At 33.3% G+C, this 23,165-nt stretch overlaps 1 protein-coding gene and 1 non-coding gene across 2 annotated transcripts in view; one reads left to right on the top strand and one right to left on the bottom strand.

Moving 5' to 3' along the window:
- Positions 1-10,902, bottom strand: part of LOC106717779 (matrix metalloproteinase-2) — a 133,050-nt gene extending 122,148 nt beyond the window's left edge. Inside the window, exons 1-2 of the mRNA XM_014511692.2 lie at positions 10,536-10,902; positions 7,490-8,294 (exon numbers count right to left, since the gene is read on the bottom strand). Of these exons, the coding sequence (XP_014367178.2) occupies positions 7,490-7,957 (468 nt within the window). The 5' untranslated portion in view covers positions 7,958-8,294; positions 10,536-10,902. The remainder of the gene's footprint in view (positions 1-7,489; positions 8,295-10,535) is intronic.
- Trnak-cuu lies at positions 4,211-4,283 on the top strand. Its single transcript has one exon. It is a non-coding gene; the product is annotated as a tRNA-Lys (tRNA).
- Positions 10,903-23,165: the final 12,263 nt, after the last annotated feature.

Below are 23,165 nucleotides of genomic sequence, written 5' to 3'. Positions count from 1 at the left end.
CGGTGCTGCACATAGAACGAGCATTAATTTGAAAACTGGTTATACGGATCTAGTCTTTTTTACGAAAACGATGCAGTCTATAATCGATTGCAGGATATCGCTGTGATGTCATTGACTGTGGTGATTAATGTACAGAAAGAAACCTGACGACTGTGACATAGCATGCGGAATGCCCGTCACATTTGTGACAAAAAACTTATAAAAGTGTCGCAAAAACTCGACTGATTCCGACGTGATTGTACTTTTATGCGGGTACGTGACAAGGGACATTTATGCATAAAATAAAATCTTTTCACTCTCTGCTCAAGATAGCTGTGGCGAGTTATTTGACAAAAATAAAAATAAATTTGCAAAACGCTTAGGAGATTTTGAAATACTAAGGAAACATTAACCATTTTTACGAAAGCCTATATCTATGGACCTATGATATTTATAAGGCTAGTTATTGGTGCTCAGATATGAACATATACGGATATACGGATACGGATACGGATACGGATGTTTGATTTTAAATGAAAAGCTGTTATATTCTTAATTAATAAGCACAAAAAAAACCTTATGAATTATCAAATGATCCTTTATTCTAGCTTTATATAAATACACTCGGTTCTTATATTAATATTAATTTATCTACTTAATTATAACTTCGTGATATCTCAGTACATGCTATCGAAATAAAGGTTATCTATGCAAATGCTGTATGCGATTTAGTCAAATTAGGACAATTAATACAGACGAGATAGACCATTTCGAGGTTAAATTAGTTAACTACTAATGAGTTTCGATTAAACTTACACGCGATTTAGTCGTTGCTTTAAAAAACTAAGGGCAGACGTTTATTGTAATTTAACGTACCGACGTTTAAGTAAAATTACTGAAGTTAAGTTTAAAGTAAAATTAACAAAGAATATTTAACTTTTTCGAGTGCTGAATCTTAAATTATTTAGTTTTGTATAAAATTAGCTTTCCTTGGAAGTAGCAATATTAAGAGTCACTGCACTTTTTATTTTCGTTAGACTTAAGCTTTTGCATTTTTAAAGAATGAACATAACTATTGTATAGCTAGTCCAGTAAGCGACTACGTACTTAAGAAACATATTTCACGTTTAAAATTGCAAATTATCTTATTAAGTACGTTAGATGGCAAAATCTCTTGAAGTAGAAAAAAGTAGACAAGATATATCAGTCGATTTACTCTAGAGAAAAATGTGATTTTACTTATTTCGTATAAGTATTCCTATATTTCGTTCTGAATTTTTCCATAATTTTCATATAAATAGGCATTTTAACATTTAATTTATAAGGTCAATAACATATGATGTTCAAATAATATAACTTAATGATGTTACCATAGTGAATTGTTAATAGATGAACTTTTAGGATGAAACAACCAATGTAGAGTTTAGTGACCATAGACATTTAATACTTAAATCATCAAAAGTCATTAGCGTCGACCGGAATTTCACAACGATGTCTCCAGATTTAAAGGCAGACCGGACCACCCACGTCAATGTTTTCGTTGTTATTGTCAAACTGTTACTTGTACTTCAAGCTTATTTAGCACGTATTCAAAGACAAATGATTACATAAGGAAGCCCGCATGTCTTAAAAAAGTATTGTGCTTCTAGAATTTATAATGAAGGAATTGTACAGCAAAGCTTTTGTATAGGCGAAGAAAGCAACTAAACAGCAGATCGCCTAATATCCGCTGTCTTCGGATATGTCTAAAATATTTAAACTCAACATATGTGAGTAACAAAAGGAAAAATGCTTGCTTCATTTGTTATCAGATAAAAGACTCGAAGAAACTATTACACCGTCATAAAGGTGATTACCAATCATTGATGTTACCCCGAACGGATACGAGACATGAGTCACCGGAACATCGCACCGAATGTTGTCCGGACCTTACGTGCGACCATTGTACTGTCACAGGTGAATATTGATTACCTAGATATAGTGTATTGTGAGATAAAAATAAATGCAAACGAAACAAGGCAGAGGATTTCATATGGCACACCTATATCTTCTTATACATTGTAATGTCTCCCGTTTGATTCTTATTGTGAAGGTGTCGTTCATGTAGAGTGTTAACTAACAAACCACTGACAAGTACTGCAAAAGTTTCATCTCCCATATTAAGTTCTTCATTCATCAGCAATTTTAATTTATAGTAACGTAGATCCTGTGTTATTTGATTATAAATTCAAATCTTGTCTCATTGTCCTTGTGCACGCCTTAAATTAGTTCATATTTTCGTATTTAGTTTACTGATATGATGGACGTGCTTCTATTGTTTATGTATTTTTCTTTTACTTTTGTCATTTTATACTTGTTACACTAGTTAATTAATCAATGGTTCTGATTATAAGCTAGCAACAGGATTGTGGGTAATTTAAAAAAAAATTACAGTCTTCTAAATTTAAGGAATACCAGCAATCTTTAATGTCAATGTATCACATACAATCAAATTTTCTTCAGAACTTTTACGTTCATTTAAAGTAGTTAAGTTTTTCTGTCTCAAAATAATTTGGGTTAAAATGGGACACAGTCATGCATACAATATGCCGTTAACTGCATCTCTGTCTGCAGTTCTATATTTATATCACAAGACGGTTTCCGGTCCGGCCATACCACGACCCAATGCTGTCTGCCCACCGAATCAACTAAGTACAATAAAAATTGCTTGACATTTTTGTCTTCTTGGTCCCGGTTAAAGGTTGTGACTTTAAACTTTATTAATTTCAACTTTATCTAGTTTTTAAAATAGTAACATTTATAAACACAGATTTAAGCAAATTACTGTTTTAAGGTGAGACCCGATTGCAATATCCGTAGATAGCTATGTGAAGCCAGTCGTGTTGCTAGTTTTCGATAAATTTTAAATATAAACCATCCTTTATAGCATAACATCAAAGGTACGCTAAGGTACTGTATTATGTATGCGGGAGTTAGGAGCTCTAATTGCAAAGGATGTTAATTTTAAAATGCGGCTTCTATTATTATCACAGAGTAGTTACATTGACAAACTCCTTGTTGATCTTGACATGTAATATTAAATAAAAAAACACACATTTTCTTATTTAGCGAAGCTCATTATCAACAAAGGATTATTGACGCTAGCACGCAAGTATGAGTGTATAAAGTGGAGTGTAAATTTCATGGAATCGTATGGATAAGCGCGTTATCGTAGTCTGCAATCTACAGTTATGGCCAGACTTACATTAATTATGGCGATACTTTTGGGGTTAGTTAAATGTTAAAGTGTCATTTTGTTAAAAAAAAATTATTACAGTGGTCATTGCTCGATTTGGTAATGAAAAATTAACAAATTACACTGACATGCAATACGAGGATCGAACATCAGCAAAAGATGCTATAAACTACAAGTTTTAACTTTAGTTTGCATTACGATACTGTATTTAAATTATGAATCCTGGTTAGTTTGGTCTAATATCAAAGAAACTGCCACAAAAAGAATCAAATAATTAAAAAAAAAATTACCGAACACTTACTAGAACCCTGATTGAGCTTTACCTATTTTTTATTTAGGAATTTACAATTTTTATTAGTCCCTGGATAAGTAGATTCCTGCAAACTTAAAGCGATTTCTCCTATCGACTACTACTCCTTCTATGTATCCAGCACCATTAAAAAGAGATGAAAGATATGTTTGTATGCATTAACGATGGAGACAGAAATACATTGTGTAGGGTGATCAAAGCGACATCTGTAGGAGTAGGCGGAGCACTGATAGGCATGACGATGATAATTTAGGTCAATGACGCCGACCCACTAATTTCATTGCGAGAACAATTTTCGACCCTGTCGCGCAAATAATTACCGCCATGTAATATTTTGATGATATAACATTGTTGAAACAAAAGAACACAGAATAACAAAGCAATTAATAAATAAAATCAAAATATGATTAAAAAACAAGAGAATCAAAAGAACGATAAGATGTCAAAATAACAAGTAATACACGAATAATATAAGAAGGAACAATAAATAAAATTCCCGAGAGTAACACAAACGTGAAACACAGCACGATATTTTTGGAAAGTCTCAAGGGATTATTGAAGAAACAACATAAGTGTTCGCTAGTTACGTTTGTTGTGAAAGACTGCCACAGCGATAAAATAAGAAAAGCTTTTGTACTACGACTCCCACGGGACAATGAATAAAGATTTTCAAGACGGTGCTGAAAGCCCGGCTAGCTCAGTCGGTAGAGCATGAGACTCTTAATCTCAGGGTCGTGGGTTCGAGCCCCACGTTGGGCGAACATTTTTGATAAACAATAACATTTTTGTTTATTGAACATGTTACATTTAATCTATACATTTAATAAATTGGAGTGTCTTTATCTAAAAAAATCTTATAGAAAAACTATTTTTGATAATAAAAAAAGATCTAACAACAAAGATATACGTAATGCATCAACTGTCATCTTGTATGTTTATTCCTTGAAAAGTCTGACAGGTGAATAAAAGTGACCACACTTTACATACTTGACTGATAACGTTTATCAGTCCAAATAAAAATGTTCACTAGAATTGAACAAGTGTATATAATCACATCACTTGAACAATATTTACTTTAATGTACAAAGTTTTATTAAAGTTTTCAGTTCATATTCTTACTATGCGATTACATTTTTTTTTATTCTCATTATCAGCAGTAATAGCACTTCAAACGCTATAAATATGTACCATCCTATTTGTCCTTAAATTACAGAATAATTGTACTACATAAAAGGAAAAAAGCACAGGCCCTAAAAATTTACTTTGTTAAATTTCTCATCGTGAAACTTTTACGGTTTTAATGCATATTTGTTTATAGTTCTTGTGATAAAATATTGCTTTAGAAGAAAATAATGAGCTTTTTAACAGGTAGCATGTTATGTTGATATGGGAATATCGACTTAATCACAAGTTGGGAAGGTATATGTTTCACTAATATGCTCACGAATGAAGCAACTGTTGGCGTACGTTCAAAATTAGCATTTTTCGAACCGACAATGACCTGCACAGATGCTTGCTCTGAACGCGTATTGTATTCTTAAAGTTGGTTAATTCAAACGTTGATATCAAGAACGTTAAAATAAACTGCAAATAGTTTCGTAGTAGTAATAAAGTAAGCAGTATGCTTAAGGAGGGCAATACAAAATTGGTAGATTTTAGGTAAAGCAATTTATTTAGCTATTCATCCTGCGATATCGTAACATTATGTGATATTGTTAGGCTCATTAATCCACTACAAACAAACGACAAAAGTACAACAACAATAGTACGACAAAAATGTAACTATTGAGACGAGACAAGTTTTAAAAAATCGACAGGAACATAAATTTGAAAAGCTCCAAACAAGAGCAAGTACGTATTTCTATTTATATCAGATACAAACAAAATATAGAAAAGTATTCAGAACGGATAAATCTATAGTCAAGTCCTCCTACACATCTTGTAAATACTGGCAGTGCTAAAGATACTTTTAAACTTATACCTGAGTGAGCCTTGTAAATGATCCCTATCTCAGTTACACAGTCCGTATTTATAGACAGAGCCTCTTTTTACAACATCCCTGATAATGTACCACTTGACTTAGATAAGAAACATACGGAACGGATTGACGGTGTAGACATGAATCCAACCCGGTATTACTATATCACTAATACTAATGTCGCATTCTCAGTATTAAAATTAAAAGTTTTTGACAACCTTTATCTAAGGTATAATTTATTTTTAATCGCTATTATAAAAATTTGTTAATAAAAAATGAATCGTAGTTACAAGCAAGTCAAATTAACTTTTGTACCTTCTAATTTTAAATTAAATGCGCGGAGTAATTTTCATTTTTTTGATATCTTACTCCAAAAACATATACATTGTTCTATGAAATATGGCAAATATATTTAGAATTGTAACAATTTTAAATTATCCTACAAAATCGATTTACGAACATAAAATTACACTATTATTAGGAATGGTTTTAAATGTTTATATAATGTCGGAGTGCCGAATAAACGTAACGTGGCGTTGGTCCAGTTATCATTCATACATAAGTACAACATAAACACGACCTAGTTGTGCAGGAAACGAGCGCCACGCAGCCGCAGTCGCCGTATTTAACACTGTCATTAAACTCACTGACACTCTCAGGTTCAACATGCTTCACAACTATCCAATATCGTCAAATATTAACAAATTGTATACTATTAAAAACTTAATAGCTTCTTATTTATTACATTTTCTTTAAGGTTCGTCAACGACAGGAAGAATTTTGTCTCACTAAATTCCTTCACAAAATAGACTGTGATTCCGCAAAGATAATTTATAAAATTAAATGGATCGTATCGGGGTTTCAATTTCACAAAGAACGCAAAAAATCCACTTTCCGAAATTTGTCTGATTTTTCACAGTTACGAATTGTCCACGAAATGAATGGACATAAATGTCTTCCCGTCTCATGGAATGTTAGAAGACGGTGGATGGAACGCCTCCCACTCGTCACTTAGCCCATTAATCTCCTCGCCAACCGTCTGTCCATCTGTCACTGCCAGTAATCTAATACGACACGCCGGCTTTGTGTCCCATATTGCATTTCGGAAATACGCCTTAAAAAGTCCAATAATCTCCCGCCGGTCGATAGGGGCCTCGTTTTAGGGGTAATCAAACGAGCCCTTGATAAAGAGAGCTATTCCATATGTGAATTACAACCGTTGATTGTAAACATAGGCAGTGTACCCTACCATCAGCTATTAACGTCTCCCTTATCATAAATGAGTATGAAATATACCCGCAGTGACAAGTCAAACGTATAGATAATATCTAAAGACGTAAAATTATGGTATATTGCTTTTACAAATTCTATATGATAAAAGACTTAACTTCATGTAAGATACAAGTGTATTGCTTGTCATAGGCATCCTTAAATACCTTTTATAATATGCTACCTCCCGCTATCCAGCGACTCCATAACGTTCTTATGAGTTCATCAATATGGAAAGAGGATGTATTTATCACATTATTTAAATACGAGAAAAAACTCTGAACAATGTAAAGCTCCAGATAAACTAGACAATGCCGTCAAAATACAGTGTCTGTTTCCGGCAAGGGACAAGCGAGGCTAAAGTTTCGACGGCGTCAAGGGACGACGTTTACTTAATATTCCAGTCGCGACACCACACTGCCTGTGTGACACATGAAGTGTACTTTCATTGCACCTATTGCTACTAATATTGTTAATAGAATAAATTTTACTATGTTTTGATTCTGCCTTGTATGTCTCATTTGCATAAGTTTTATTAGATTACCATATATAATTTACAGATTATGTAAATGTTAAACATTTTTATGTAAAGTACTAAGAATATAATTATAAAATAACATTACTTTTGTTAAAGAAATTAAAGATACAGTTGCAGCTAACAACAAAGCTGAAGTACAGCAAAACTGCATGCAATGTAAACAGAACATAAGATACTTACCACAGATTTGGAGTGGTAGGCACTCCTGGCAGAACGGGAGCGGGCCGGCGCCGCGCTGCTTGCCGCCAGCGACAACAACAACAATCCCAAGAGGGCGGTTACGCGCACTTGACCACTTATTGTCCTCCCAAACGACGCAGTCCAATGCCTCGACCCGTGCACGAGTTTCGATTTAGAATTCCTGGCCCGCCTTGCATCACCATGTACGGCCCATACCCTCTTTTTGATAATCGATTCATTCCCAAATTCACTTTCTTCATTACGCAATCCACGTTTCGAAAAAGGGTATCGATTTTCATATTCGTTTTGTAATTCGCATCTTTCTTTTCGTAATCTACATTTATCTATTTCAGTCGTACTTATTTCACATTTATACATATCGTTAGATATTTCTTTACTTATATTTCCTAGATATAATTGTGCATTCCTCTTTGAGACGTAATTTGGCTTTGTATGAATGGCCTCCATTTTATCGTTGTTAATCTTTGTTGGAATTATTACTCCAATTGATCATTCGGTGTGGTAACTAACTACATATCTAAGATGCGGGTTTAATTCGTAGTTTTACGAGGTCACTCGCTGGCCAAAGGAAGTGGTCATCTTAGCATATTAGAAAAACGTGCGAGCTGGAGCGGCACCGTGGCAGCTGCGGCTACAGCGATCACCACGTTATCGGCATGCTTCCTGTTACCGTGTGCCAGATTAATTTCTCTGCGGATGCTGCGTTATCAGGGTACGTGGGTGGCAAGCCTGTTTGTTCAACACTTATAATATTCTTGTATACACAAGATATCGAAGCGATTTTCTGCAACAAAAAATGATAATATTTGATTAATGCTTCTGATAAGGCAAGAAACAAAGCCGGCACTGTTTCCAGTGCGGCAAGTTTCTCAGGTTTATGGCATACCGGTTGTTGACCTACTTTTCTCGACTTCCGCATACAAATTATTACTTATATGTAAATTTTTGAAGTGACAGATAATAACTGAGATTTCAATTGATTGTAACTTATTATTTTAGGCTTTTGTTTATTTCACGTTATTCGTATAGAACGATAGCACAAGTCAAAATATTTGACATGATAGATTCCGAGTTATTTTTAAGAATCGCCATTTCCGTAAAAGTATGTTTTAAACACATGTAAAAGCCTTTCCTTATTAACTTTTGTCATGTGATCACTTAATTCTAAACATATTTGTTTGACAGTCTGTAAAAACAGCACATGTAATAGTGTCCTAAGAATACGTGTAAAATAATTGATATCAACGTCGAGAATTGTAATTGTACGAGTAAGTATTAAATTATGTCCTCCTGATAACACGAGCCGTTCAAATAAATCTTACTTTGTACCACAGTCACGTAGATACATTTCCATTGCACGGTTATTAAAAATACCTATCAATTACTTTTACTACCTTATTTCATACTTAATTCCCATTAAGAATATAAAATTAATAAAGGAATATAAGCCAAGACCAAACCAAGACTAAGAGCACTTATTTACTTTGAAAAAATTTGTGACCATGGTTTTAGGTACCATTATTCTTGTTGTATTCGCAAAACAACGAGTTTAAAGAATACAAGGGAATAGAATTACAAGGAGAATAACCGTTTATTCTCAATAATTTAATAATGAAAGAATAAAATTTAAAATATATTTAATCACGCAATGTTTCGTGACGGAATCTGAATAGATACCGGAATTAGAAAACAAGATTACCTTTCCTATATCTTAGCTAAAATGTATCTATATTTAAAAAGCATATTAATTATATCAAGTAACTATAAGGAAAGAATAATCAAAAAATAATAATAATTTTGAGTACCTAAATAAAAATTACTTACATATTTAAAATCTTAATTAAAACTTATGTCTGAGCAAACAATAAACGTTATTATTGTACATTGCATATAATTTATCAGTACATGTAATTGTTACAATTTAATAACACAAATAAACAAATTAATAAAGTCTAATGTTAAAAACTTTATTGTTTTTTTTATGTTTTCTTTTATAAACAGTAAACATCGTTAAGCTTAATAATCTTAGGCCTATAAATCCTATTAGATTAAAAACCCTACTAATTAAAAAACATAAAAACATAAGTTTAATTAGAAATATCTGATTAAAATTAAGTTTTCAATGTGATAACAAATACAACAATTCTGAAGAACATTATTGTTTACCATCAAGTAATTCGAAGTTGTATGTAAGCTGAGAATCTAAGCTCTGACCTTCATAGAACTTATTATAAAGTCGAAAGCTTAACCCTCGAGCTAGATTAATGATTTTTTTTTTAAACAATAGTATTTTAGTATTTAAGATTAGTCCTGAAAGGATGACTTAATTATTCAAGCCTATTCATGATTTGTACTCTTTATTTCTTGATAAAAAAAAGTAAGGAGGATGATGTAGTACTGTATTCATAAACAGGTGAATGGTTTGTTATCTGTGCATTTTATGTATGTTCAGGGGGTATATTAAAATATCAGTCTTGAGTTTTATTTCAGAAATAACATAATAACTTATGTAATTACAGTTACAATTACACCTAACTGTAATTTAAACTGAATATTAATTTGTAGTCCTAATATTAAAGGACTCGCAGTCGATAGTATGAGTAGGATAATGCGTGGCGCAAGTTAAGAACAAGTGTGGACTAAGTGTGACTATTTATAAACGAGCACCAATATAATCACACCCGCCACATGACCAACAGAGATCTACAAATAAATCAACACATAAATTCTAAAACTTCACCGTATGCTTACACAGAAGTGTTATTTTTATTCCTTTTTTAATCTTAAACGATACCCACGCATTATTAACTATCATAAACATTTCAAACACATTACAAAACAAGATTACTATGTATTTTTTTAAAAGCGATTTTCATAAAAACATTATTTTTTGCAATAGCTTTAAGTTTAAAATATTATTCTTGTCATTAATATGTAGACTAATAAGTTATACGTAAATTAACAAAAAATAAATAAAGAAAGATTTTAAATAAGCTTATGGAAAAATGTCCAAACGAATACTTACATTTTGTTAATTCGCTCTCTACTTTGGAGCAGAGAAACCCACGAAAACAAAACAAAGCTTTACACTAGCGAAGCTTACTTTCCCTTTCATCCAACACAACAGAGTAGTACAGACACTGAAAGCACTGCTCTAATCAACTTTTCAGACACACTGTAACACGTAACTTCGGTACAAAATATAGTTTAATATTTTTTATCCGAGAATATAATTTATAAAATCGATGTATGGTATTTAATAAATTTTTATAGTATTTATTGGCCGGTTGGGATTCAGTCCAAACGTTTCGTAAGACGATAATAAACGTCCGTGAGCGGGACGAACACGCGTCGTCCGCGAACCCGCGCGACTCAACACTAAACTTCGGGTGAACGGAACCGACTACAGGAGTGAACTTTAGTGCATACGCTGCGTGTGTGCGTGCGTGCGTCTACTGTACCGGCTTCTAAATATGTGCGTGCGCTTTGTGGGTTATTGTCGACACAATGAAGTGCGTACAATTTCGTTTGATTAAAATTTCTTTTGCTTTAGTCGTAGTCTTTGTTTAGTGCATGGAGGCTTCTGTATAGTCTTTGTTCGAGGGGAAACTTATTAGTTGGTAATATGTTCGGAAATACAATTAATGGCTATTGAAATCTCATGTAAACAAAGGGTCTGTAATAAATGGGCTCTACACATTACATTGGAATGAAGAGCATCCTTTCTACTGAACGCATTAGTTTAAGAGACTGATTTTTATTATAGAAGGGAAGTGAATGTAAACAAAGTCGGGGTGAAGACCAGTTAGTTTGTACAAAACGAATATGTATAATAGTCGATCAAGAATTCCCTGGTGCACTGTCTAGACTTCCAGTATCGAATTGAGTTTTGGGTTTAACTCGGCGTATTTTCGTAATTTAGTTGGGAGTTAGCAAGTGCTTCAGGCAAAGGATTATTTATTTACCTTTTAGAAAACAAGTTAAATGAAAATGGCCATAGAAAACATCTTATATTTCTTTTTACTACATTTTTTCTTAACTGATTTAAGAATATTTTGAGACGGTATTTGAATTTAGATGAGAAATTAGGACAGTAGAAAGGTTTTCTTATTAATGAAACTTTGAATATCATATAAACATAACGAGTTCGTGATATTTAATTATTTTTATACAATGTCACACGTGTTAATTGCTAATTTTTTTTATTAAAGTTTCTAGTCCAGTCTAAAGTCACGTACTTGTATATTTTTTTACATTATACTAACATTTTGATCGCAATCAATACCTTGGACTTGATTAACTATAACTTTGAGTTGTATTAACTATACTTATATATGTAATATTTTTTTACTTTTTAGTAGAGAAGAGAGAACTCTCCCGAAAATTGCCAACTGAAAAAAGTAGGATGAAAACATATTTACTGCTCTCTTGTATTATATATTTACTTCTATTAGCTTGCTCATATATGCATATGTATATAAAGTACAAAATACGCCTTATTCAGTTGCAGCTTTTCGAACAATAAACAAATCGATTAATGCATTTGTTTTATTTGATTCTATTGGAATAAATCCTGGTATCCGTTCGCTTAAAGTCTTGAAGTTGATAAAAATAAAAGAGAGACATGCCAAAGGGATGTTTGGAGTGAGGTATTTCTTGCAATAACCAAGGATTGTATTTATAACTGAATCGAATGCGGCAGCTTACAATGTGATGCTGTGTTTGGTTATACGGGTAGACGCAGATCTGACAATAATATCTCATTGATATGTTTATAAATGGTAGTCTCCTAAACTGGATGCTAATAAATGCCGCGTTCACATCGAAGACCAATTTAAAGGGATTCCTAGCATTGATTTATAAGATAATTGTAAAGGGAAATAGAAAAAAACATTGATTTTTATTCACGTTCATATTAGTAAAGTACTTTTTATTCCTACGGTTACTAAGTTGATATCATAGAGATGTGTAATTAAATGGTTGCTAAAAGTGACTCGTATAATCTGAATGAAGATCATAATTAAAATAAATAACAGGAAAAATTAAAATTGATTGTTCAATGATTATTCAAAAGAAAAATGAAAAGTAGTTCTCAAAAGTTTTTAACAATTTTATGATTCAAAATATAAACTTACTAGCTGTCGCCCGCGACTTCGTCCACGCTGATTAGAAAAAAAAATAATAAATAGCCTATGTGTTCTTCCAGACTATGTTCTACATCTGTGCCAAATTTCATCAAGATCCGTTGAGCCGTTCTGGAGATACCTTCAAAAAAACATCCATTCATCCATTTAAACTTCCGCATTTATAATATTAGGAAGATAGTAAGATTATTTTTAAATCTAAGAATTTGAATCTAAAATAATTATGGGTAAAAAATCCTTATACAAAATCGGCCACTAACCTAGGATCATGTTGATATCTGCAAGCTATTTGACTAGTAAACCAGTTTTTTAACTTAAACGACTGATATCAGACCCTTTAACAGGAACCAGTTATTTCGTATGCTACTTGTAATCGAGTTTTCATTACCAGTACTTAGCAATTATAGGCATATTACAGTTTTCTAGAGTAGTTTAATAGTATATAAAAATTAATGCAACATATTATTATTTCTTTCATACTCTTTGAGAAATAAAAGAGATGGTTATTCTTTGGAATTTAGACTTTTCGTCGGTGGAACCCGACGGTCAACTTATTCACCAGAGATTTGTTACATTTCTTATTACACTTTAACAAATCATTCGAGCATTTACCTCTATAATATTATTCACTAATTGTAATTGCATGATTTACTTATATTCGTCAAATTTTTTGTCACTACTTTTACTACTTTTTGTGTATCAAGTGCGACTAAAAACTTTAAATTTCTTATTGTGCAGCGACACCATGACTAAAACCTTTTTAGTGAGTCACGTCGATGTACTAGTATGAAAAAGTGGTGTAGGAAAAAAAGCAACGGACTTGACCTCAAAAGATTTTATTTGGGTGCTAACCGCTATTCATACGTAGCATAATTTGTCTGGGCATTCCATCTATGCATGTATCCAATTACCAATAACTTTCGCCAAATATCACTTAGCGACAGAACCATTCCCTTATAAAGGGGGTCAACGCACATTATTATCACAGTGCAAAAATAACGTCTGCAATCATTTTAGATAGTCTGAACGGTGCAATTTTGTTAGACAGTTTAAACTCGCCTTGTTTGTTTGGTTCAAATCTAATAATAAAAATTAGATCTTCCTGGTGATATGGCGTGGCGTAATCTGTGTAAATATAATCACTTGATTTCAATTAAAAAAATTAAATAAGTTATCCGACTGATGACAAAATATTTGTCCCCAAATTTTACGACTTCTTTGTAAATACAGTTAGCACAAAAGCTAGTATAAAACTTTATACTGTATTCGAGAACATTTTATTTAGAAAACATATTATATTTGCCAAGGAAACAATCCGATATTGGCCGCATACGTGTCGAGACGGCTTTATTGGCAACACAACCACACACAGATTTTCATAGTTGCGCTTTCTTTACATACACTGTTATAAAACGGGAATATTTCATATAGCATTATAAAAGCATTTATCATTCGATTAAAAAGATAAACTCTATATTTACGCACTTAACTAAAGGTTACTTATGTTATATATGACATGATAATCTTGATAAATAATAAAAGAACGTTAAATCATTAAATAATAAGTATGCATTAAACTCTTAAATGGATTTGGAAATGATTAATCATACAGTTTTTAATACTTCTTTATAGAGAAAGGTATCATACTTAATAATATAAATGCGAATGTTTAGATGGATGCATGGATGGATGGATGTTTGTTTGAAGGTATCTCCAGAACACTTCAACAGATCTCGATAAAATTTGGCATATACGTAGATACATACATAGTCTGGAAGAACATATAGGCTACTAATTAAGTTTTTTTTTTTTTTCAAACCGCGCGGACGGAGTCGCAGGCGATAGCTAGTATGAAATATATACAGATACCAATGAGATTTATGATAACTTTACAGTGCTTAATGATTTATATGGTTTTTAAAATTATGGCCAACAAGGAAAGAAATGTGAAGATTATGTGATTACGTTAAGAATAGGGAATCGATTAATGGCAGTTCCGACATGTACTTACAGTATCCACAATCTTTTGAGTAATGTAAGTCTGATGGGTGTATGGGAAAAGTTTTGGTCATACCAAATTTGTTAATTCATAATCTTGAATCTCGCACCACATTATTATTTAAAAGAAAGACCACAAATTATTTCATCATCATCAGCTCACTATACGTCCTCACTCAGGGGCTCGGAGCCTAAACCAAGTTAGGGGTGACTAGGCCATAGTCAACCACACTGGCCCAGTGCGGTATTACAATGTGACTAATAATTCTTGATACAACCTATTGTTTATTCATAAATGTTACGATAAAACCTGATCTGTTAAATAAACCAAATACATCTTGTCACTGAATTAGTTTGGTATGCCGGCTACCGCGGATAGTACGATGTAATTTATAGCACTACGTTACACATTCACGTGGCTTAGCCGTCTAGTACCTGGTTTCTGAGTCACGAGTCTTATCTAACTGGGAATCGAATCCGAGGGTATTGGTTATGCAAAGCGTAAATGTTTGTTTTCAGACCAACCTCTGTTGAATTCATACGAGTATCTTTTGAACACTACAATAGAATACAACACTTACCTTGTTTTATTTTACCTTAATACGTTCACATTTAATAATTTCCTAGGTAGATTAAAGTAGACATCTCCAATGTCTTGTACTTATTATTTCTTCCCGATGCATCAAGTGGACATAAATATAATTTTAAGAACTATGACGTCACATCGTATCAGCGCTCATCAATGCTTAATAAAAATGCATCCATTAAAGAGAACTGTTGAATGAACTACGTATGTATGATTAATGGTGCCATATCTATAACATTATGCGATATCATTTGAGCCGAAATCGCGGCCTAAGTTCCGTTCTCATTCAATTCATGATGTTAGTAACGTATTGTTTATCGTTTCGTGACGTATTTTGTATGTCTGTTCGTTCCTTGAAACAACAATAACATTTTCCTGTTAACTAATTATATGTAAAAAAAACGCCATGTTTAACAAAAAAGCTAAGTCCCAACACTAAAACACTTCAATTACCTCCATCAATCATTAAAACTTTGTGACATGTTAAAGTAATTTTTTCATTTTCATTTTCAATTTTCACATTTAATATGTGCAATAAATCTTTGCAGTTTTCGCTTTACATATCGAACATATCTATTCATATTATTGCTTGAACATAAGTAGCGTACATAGCCTTAATAGTGAGATAAATAACCTATTACTTTTACGCAAAAGAAAATGATTAACTGAATAAATTACGGCTAATTATTACTTTTAATACAGTGTGATTATCTCTAAATATAAACATGAGTATTTCCTGCTAATTTATTTAACCAACATCACAAGAATGAGAGAGTCATACGCTCGTCATGCAAGCAGGTTATTTTACGTCGGATTGACGCATTCTATTCCTATTATATAGGTCCCGTAAAGTCCAGCAAACACTTTTTTTTTTTTTTTTTTTTTTTTTTTTTTTAAAGAGGGGAATGCTTTATGCATACGACATGCCCCGGGGGGGACACGAAGTTATGCGAGATTCTCTCCCCTAGTGGGAGCATACCCGCTAAACCACCTCTGTTCCTCCTGCGCATTGGTGACGGGGCTACGGGCACGCTTTCGCACTCTTCCGCGGCCCCGTCTGCGCTAGCCGCCGAAGCAGCTCCACCACTGGGGTGGGTGAACCCACCATCCATCCTTTAGGGGAGGCGCGCCGGAACGATACGCGCCATCCTCCTTGCCCTTCGAAGCGGGTGACAGGTCCCCCCGAACCTGCCACCACGGGGCTATGGAAGCCGGAGAGACGAGGTTTTACCCCCGCCTCCCCAGCCACCATCGGCGGGTCCGATGTCGGGCCCCGCCGTTGACCCTACGGGCCGCGGAGGGGCTGGGTATGCCAGTACCCCTCCGCGGCCCCACCATACACATCCGGCCACGAGGGCTGCAGGGGGCAGGATAAACCAGTACCCACCCGCACCCCCCGCGGCCCCACCTCCTGGCATGCTCCGAAGCGGACCCCACAGTCCGCCTCTGGCAGCCTCCTCCGGGTGGGTCGGCCCTGCACGCTAGACCAGCCCAGTCCGGCCCAAGACAGCCGGTCCTGCACGCTAGGCCGACCCTGGTTCCTCTTAGCTTCACCGTGGGAGGCAGCCACGGTTACTAGAGCCCCACCGCCACGACAAGGCGGGAACCGTTGGTGGGGTAAAGTCCAGCAAACACTACCGTAACTACACATATATTTCATGCTACGCTGTCAAATAGGTTTTAATTTTAGCAGCTTTGTACGGATGTATTTCTATTCCAATGACAGCTTGACGAAATTTTTCTTAATGACAACCATCTAATTACACGACTATGACAGTAAAATACCAATTTCCACTTCAAAATCTCCGCTTCTTCACTAATCCACTGTTTTACTCTAATATTTAGGGGGCATTATGTCTGATGAGTAAGCCGGGAACTCGGCACTCACTAATTTCCGAGTACTTGACCCACTTGCGGCGTACCGTTACCTGAGAGCTGACTAACAAACACCTATAGCAATTTTTTCGGTGATTGTATGCTAAGCATTCACATTCGTTTTTATTTGATTGAACTTCGGAAGAGATAAAAAGTCACAACATTCATAAAAAACTAAGATTTAACTTCTTTAAGAATTCTAATTCATGAAATCCATATCAATTTATTTAAGGAAAGATTATAAATTTAGTTGTTCTTTATGTTTCTACTACAATATGTTTATTTCCATGATATAACAATCACAATATAACTAGTGTCCTTGACATTAAGTTTTAAAATTCCAACGATGTAGTACTATCATTCAAGTCCGATGCAAGTTCGAGTAAATGTGCTATTGTTCACGATATCGAATTCTGTGGTGTATTCTATGCTGATAGTATTATCTAATCAGAATTCAAACCGAAAAAAACACCAAAGCATAATAACTTACTCAATTTTTCTGTGAAGACATTTAGGAATACAATAAGTTAAATGTAAGTAGCTTGTAAATAAGGATATAGTTCTTATTAAAGTTTTTTTTTAAATTTTAAACTCAGCTTATATACGAATAACAATCCAACCGAAAGGTTTGAAGTTTACCCTAAAGTAGGGATGACAAAGGCTTATTCAACCACGATGAACCAGTACGGATTGGTTTAATTCCCAAATCTTTAAATTTCTTTGCATACACTATAATTATTACGAATATGCAACTCACAAAGTTCAATAGATCTCACTTAAATGGCACCTTCCTTTAATCTTAGTTTGACCGCTATACCCTATTCAAATTGACCTCTGTTTCTAAGAAATTGCAACATAACAAAAAGCTGATTTCTTAGCACGGGTCGTGTTTGATAAATGATCAGTTAGACATGCGATGTATAGTGATTCACTCATACTAAGATTCATAATGTCTGAGTTCCTTATTGTGTAAATATTAAGCGAACATTATTATATATTGGTGACAAAAGAAGCAAAAAAAGAAGTAAACTTTACGTAACTGGGAATCCTGTTTCGTGAAGACTCTTATCTCAAACATTGTAAAACGAAAGTGCTATACTCGTTGGAGGTCTTTTATATTTTTGTACAAACGGGACAAATGAAAAAATTTTCAATAAAAATGGACCGCCATAAAACCTTTTAACGACAAACGAATAGAGAAAAATTTATATAAGCAAATGGAAAGAAATTGGGTCATGAAATAAAAGCTTGAAATATCTTAAGGAAGACAAACGAACGAACTTTATAATATAAACAAAAACGAAATACTTTAAACAGAAAAACCATATGGTATTAATTGTGGTTAGCTCGCCGGCAGTCTGGTTCATTATAACTTGAATTGTATGAATCACAAGGAACTAGACATGTTTTATGACATATATGAACAATGCTCACATATTGTATGTTCACTTTTTAAAGATTAATAAAATAACAACTATAACATAATGCCATAACAACCAAGATTTGGGTTACGTTGTTGTATAGTTTTTTTAAAGATTCAAATGAACTGACCAAACCACTTAAATTATATCTATGAGTTTCTTTTAAGGATGTAGAAAAAGTTCATCATAAGAAGAAAACCTACAACCGGCAATATGTCATCAACAAATTAGTTATTTAATATCAGAGAAAAATTATATATTGTGTTGCTATTTAGACCATAAAGACGAGAAAATTTAATATAGTTCATTATCGTATCATTACCAGTTGAATAGCCGTTGTATGTTTGTATGTATCTCTGTGTGTTCGCGTGCTAGATAGGCGGCAATCGCTGTATCGCAGGATGTCGGTCGCGACGGGTCGACGACTAATTGTTACAAATTGTATCGCACACACATACAACTGTTTACAACTAACAGATTTTAAGTGCTATTGCTAAAAGACTAATGCCTCATGCTTTTACAGTTTCGTAATTTAATAACGCTTGACGCAATTTTCCATTATTTAATTTAAGAACACTCCTTTTTTAAATATTCGTAATTAGGTTGCCAGTAAGTAATGAAATATTTATTTTTGTTTTCTTCCTATAGAAAATATTATAGGATAATTATCTAAGTAACCTACATGGTTAAAGTCTACATCAACACTTTCATAATCTGCTACACATACAATTTTTTTAGGTGCGATTTGTGTATTTTCTGAGAAACGTCAGTCAGGGGCTAGTCACGGTATAAAAGGGTTGACGTATGTTTAAGCTAAAATGTAATTAAAACACTGTCTAAGTTTTTTATGGTAAGGCATCAACGGTTTAATACAATCTGGACTCATTCAATCTCTACTATCTAGTAACAATAAGTATGTATTTGCGCAAGAATGTGTTTTTAGGAATATTTCATGTTTGATATAAAATTCAAAGAATACTGACAAACATTTGTTAAATTCCAATTTATTAAACCAAAAATTTCAACCAAATTAATCACAACCGGATGTCTTTAAATATGAATCAATAGATTTTTTATCAGACACATTGATAAATATATTGTTACTTGTGAAAATACAAACAATAAACTGAATGATACTCAACATTACTTCAGATTTCGTTTAACCAATGATTATTGAATGAGTGGATCGGAAATAAGGAGTACTGAGTAAATAAATAGTGTTTAATGGAAGACTATGACCAATCTATTAAGTGAGTCAATATGCTACGGAAATCCGTGTTTTAAGAATTTTTTCATATCATTAGGTGCCAAAAAAGTGAGGGGCCACCTGAATTCGCTGAAATAATGAAGCGACCACTGCTCATAGACATTCGTAATTGCAGAAGCATTGCCTAGCTTTAATCGATGAACGAGGGAACGCACAGAAAGAGAATATTTTTCCTTCCTATTCATCCCCTCCGCCGTCAAATCCGCTTCCCCTTCCTTATAAGAAAAGGATGAGAAGGGCATGGGGACTTAAATTAAGCTTCCGGCACGTACACTAAAAGTTAAGTAATTTTGTTATTTTCTCAATATCTATGTTTGGTACTAGTGTCGTATGAAATGAAATTAAATTACAATTATTTACGGCGGGCCATAACGCCTAGTTGGCCTAAGAATTATTGATTAATTTAAGTATATTATGTACTTGTATATATAATTAGGTTAGTGATATTTTGAAATCGAAAATCACAATTCATCTTTAATATCTTCAATCTTTTTTTACAATACCTTAAAAATGAAAAATTATCTTGAAAATAACACAAAAAACTAACAACACATGCGTGGCTTTAGTGATGTAACTAGGACATTAGATTTATCTAAATCCAGTGTGTTTTAGTCCTTCTATGTTGTGTATGACACATAAAATATCGGCACTTTTTATGTCACATTTTTTATTGACGTTGCAACCACTGTGACTCAATGCACTGACAATGTCAATTAATTCAACGCTAGCGTTTCCCCGCGACTCCGTCCACGAGAAATTAAAAAACACTTAATTAGAAGTCTATGTGTTCTTTCATAGAGTGTTCTTCATCCATGTAAACTTTCGCATTTTTAATACTAACTATGGCTCGCAACTCCATACAGAATTAAAAAAAACTTAATTAGAAGCCGGAATTGTTTGTAGCAAACATCCATCCATCCATTCATCATCTAAACATTCGCTTTTATAATGTTAGTAACATTTATTATTAATTTATTTATTTATTTATTTATTTATTTATTTATTACATGGAAAACTTACAGCTATATTAATCTAAATAACTCTAAAATGGATGACTGAAAGCCAATAACAAGTTTTCACTTATAGCAATTTTATATCTGAGATGAGCAAACAAATACCGCAACTATTAAGCTAAAATAATATAAAACAATGTAAGCTATTTTATAATATATACATATTATTAACAGCAACAGTTCACATGTACATTTTATTTAAAGAAATCAAGAGCCAAGCACTTTCGTGCCGAGGATACACTCGTCATGAATGGATCGAAATCGTGTTGCTTACAAATTTTGTTAAAGTTTGCAATTGCACGCACAATATAACTATTTTGTCTGTAATTTGATGACGCTTTAGGCAATAGCAAAGGCGGTATTGAACGAATTGATTTGCATGGGACGTTTATATATAATTTGGACAATAAATCTGGGCAATCTATTTCGTTATTAAAGATTTTTAGGACGAAGATAAAATCGGCAGTCTCGCGTCGAATGAAAAGCGGCAACAGATGATATTTACGACAGAGTTCAAGGTAGTTCCCGGAGTGGTAAGAGATTTTCTGATGGAAGCAAAGGTACTTTATGAAACGTTTTTGGATGTTTTCAATACGATCTATGTAACAGTGGTAACGCGGATTCCAAACTTGAGAAACGTAAGTTAAGATAATTACATCAAATATCAGTCAGAACTCATGGCACTAAAGTGATTTGAGCCAAGACACTTTAGTAATCTCTAACCATGAGTTTTCTCTGTAACACCTAAATGTACATAATAGTCTCAGTTTTTTTTAAAAAAACTTTTATATGCAAGTTTTGTACGAAAGCTAAAATTTAATTTTTTGCACAAAACCGGAAAATGTGAAATGAAATATATGAATTTTCCTTTCTTAGTTAGCTATAGCTATAGCAATAAAATTCTTAGCGCCATCGTAAAGTGATATTTTTAAAAGCACTATAAATGAAATATGCAAAGATTTTACTCCAGTAAGGATTTCCACATGTCTCAATGCGTGATATTGCTCTGATGACCAAGGCAAGTCACCTTTAATTTACGACATGTTTACATATCATGAATCACATACGGACAGGGCGATTCACCAACGTTTCTCTTTCAATATGTACAAATGCGTTATTTGTTAGATAAATTAGCGAAGCGCAAAGGGCTATTTTTACACAAACGCCTCACGTGAATTTAAGAAAAGTTAGTAAGCGGTCGAATTTATTATGTAAATAAGAGAATATACAAAATGACTAAGCCCTTGACTCCGTAACTAAAGAGGTCAAAAGATGCTTTAGAACGAAAAATACTAGTTTTTAGTACTAGTAATTTTCTCTTCACTGAACAAAGTATCAAATGAAACAAGTACTCACTACATGTCATCAACTTCCAATGTCTTTTATTCAACTAGTTTAAATTAGTAGCATTTCATTATTTTGAACAATTCTTGCTGTTTTAAAGATGTCAACAGACTTTGCCATAATGTTTCTGTGCCAACAAATCGCCAGGCGACTCTACTTTCATATAAAAGAGATCGTAAATGCATTGAATATGTCAACATTTTAGTATTAATTGGTTAATTTATCGTTATTGGATATAGCAATGTGGCAACCCTAACGTACATGTGCAACTTCACACACTTTACTTACATGCAGGGAAATTCCATCAACATGAGTTATTGAGAGCATAAAATTGATGCTCATTTCCTTATGAGTTTAAGCTTTAAGCAGATTTTATGACAGGGTAAATAAATTAATTCAATCGTCACTTATTATGTGTCAATTTGTATCACTGATGTTAAATTAATCTCTTTGTAAATTCGATGAAATGCGATTTGAAAAAATTAATTTTCATCTTTACTACACCACATTAAGTTTAATTTCGAGCAATAAAAGTATATAAGTACAGATTCCGAGAAACTAAGTATGTGCAGTAAGTATTACATTTTGTTTCATAATTTTTAACTCCAATTCTTTTCTCAGATCCTCTCTTCTCTCAAATTCTCACACTAAGTCTAAGTAGCTTGCTAAGCACTGAACGAATCTCAGTATAACAGTAAGCTTTTTCATATTCACGAAAAACCTAGTAAATAGTTATAAGCAATATTGGAAACTAGTAAACATTTTGAATACAAGGATTTGTTACAATTAGTTCTAATATCTTACTTTGAACGTTTACTTACTGTTTGACTAATAATATGGAATCAATCCAAAATTAGTTCATTACTCACACTCTTATGGTGGATCAGGGAAAATGATTTTTTCCTCTTTATGCATGACTAGAGGCCCTTCCCACTTTAAATTACTTCCCACTAAAACCCGTGTTTCTCAGAGATAAATTTGTATTTTAGAAAGAATCAGTTTGTTTA

This window comes from Papilio machaon, chromosome 13 (genome assembly GCF_912999745.1).
Source record: "Papilio machaon chromosome 13, ilPapMach1.1, whole genome shotgun sequence".
In the NCBI taxonomy this organism is placed as follows: Eukaryota; Metazoa; Arthropoda; class Insecta; order Lepidoptera; family Papilionidae; genus Papilio; species Papilio machaon.
This window is presented reverse-complemented; position numbering and strand designations above follow the sequence as displayed.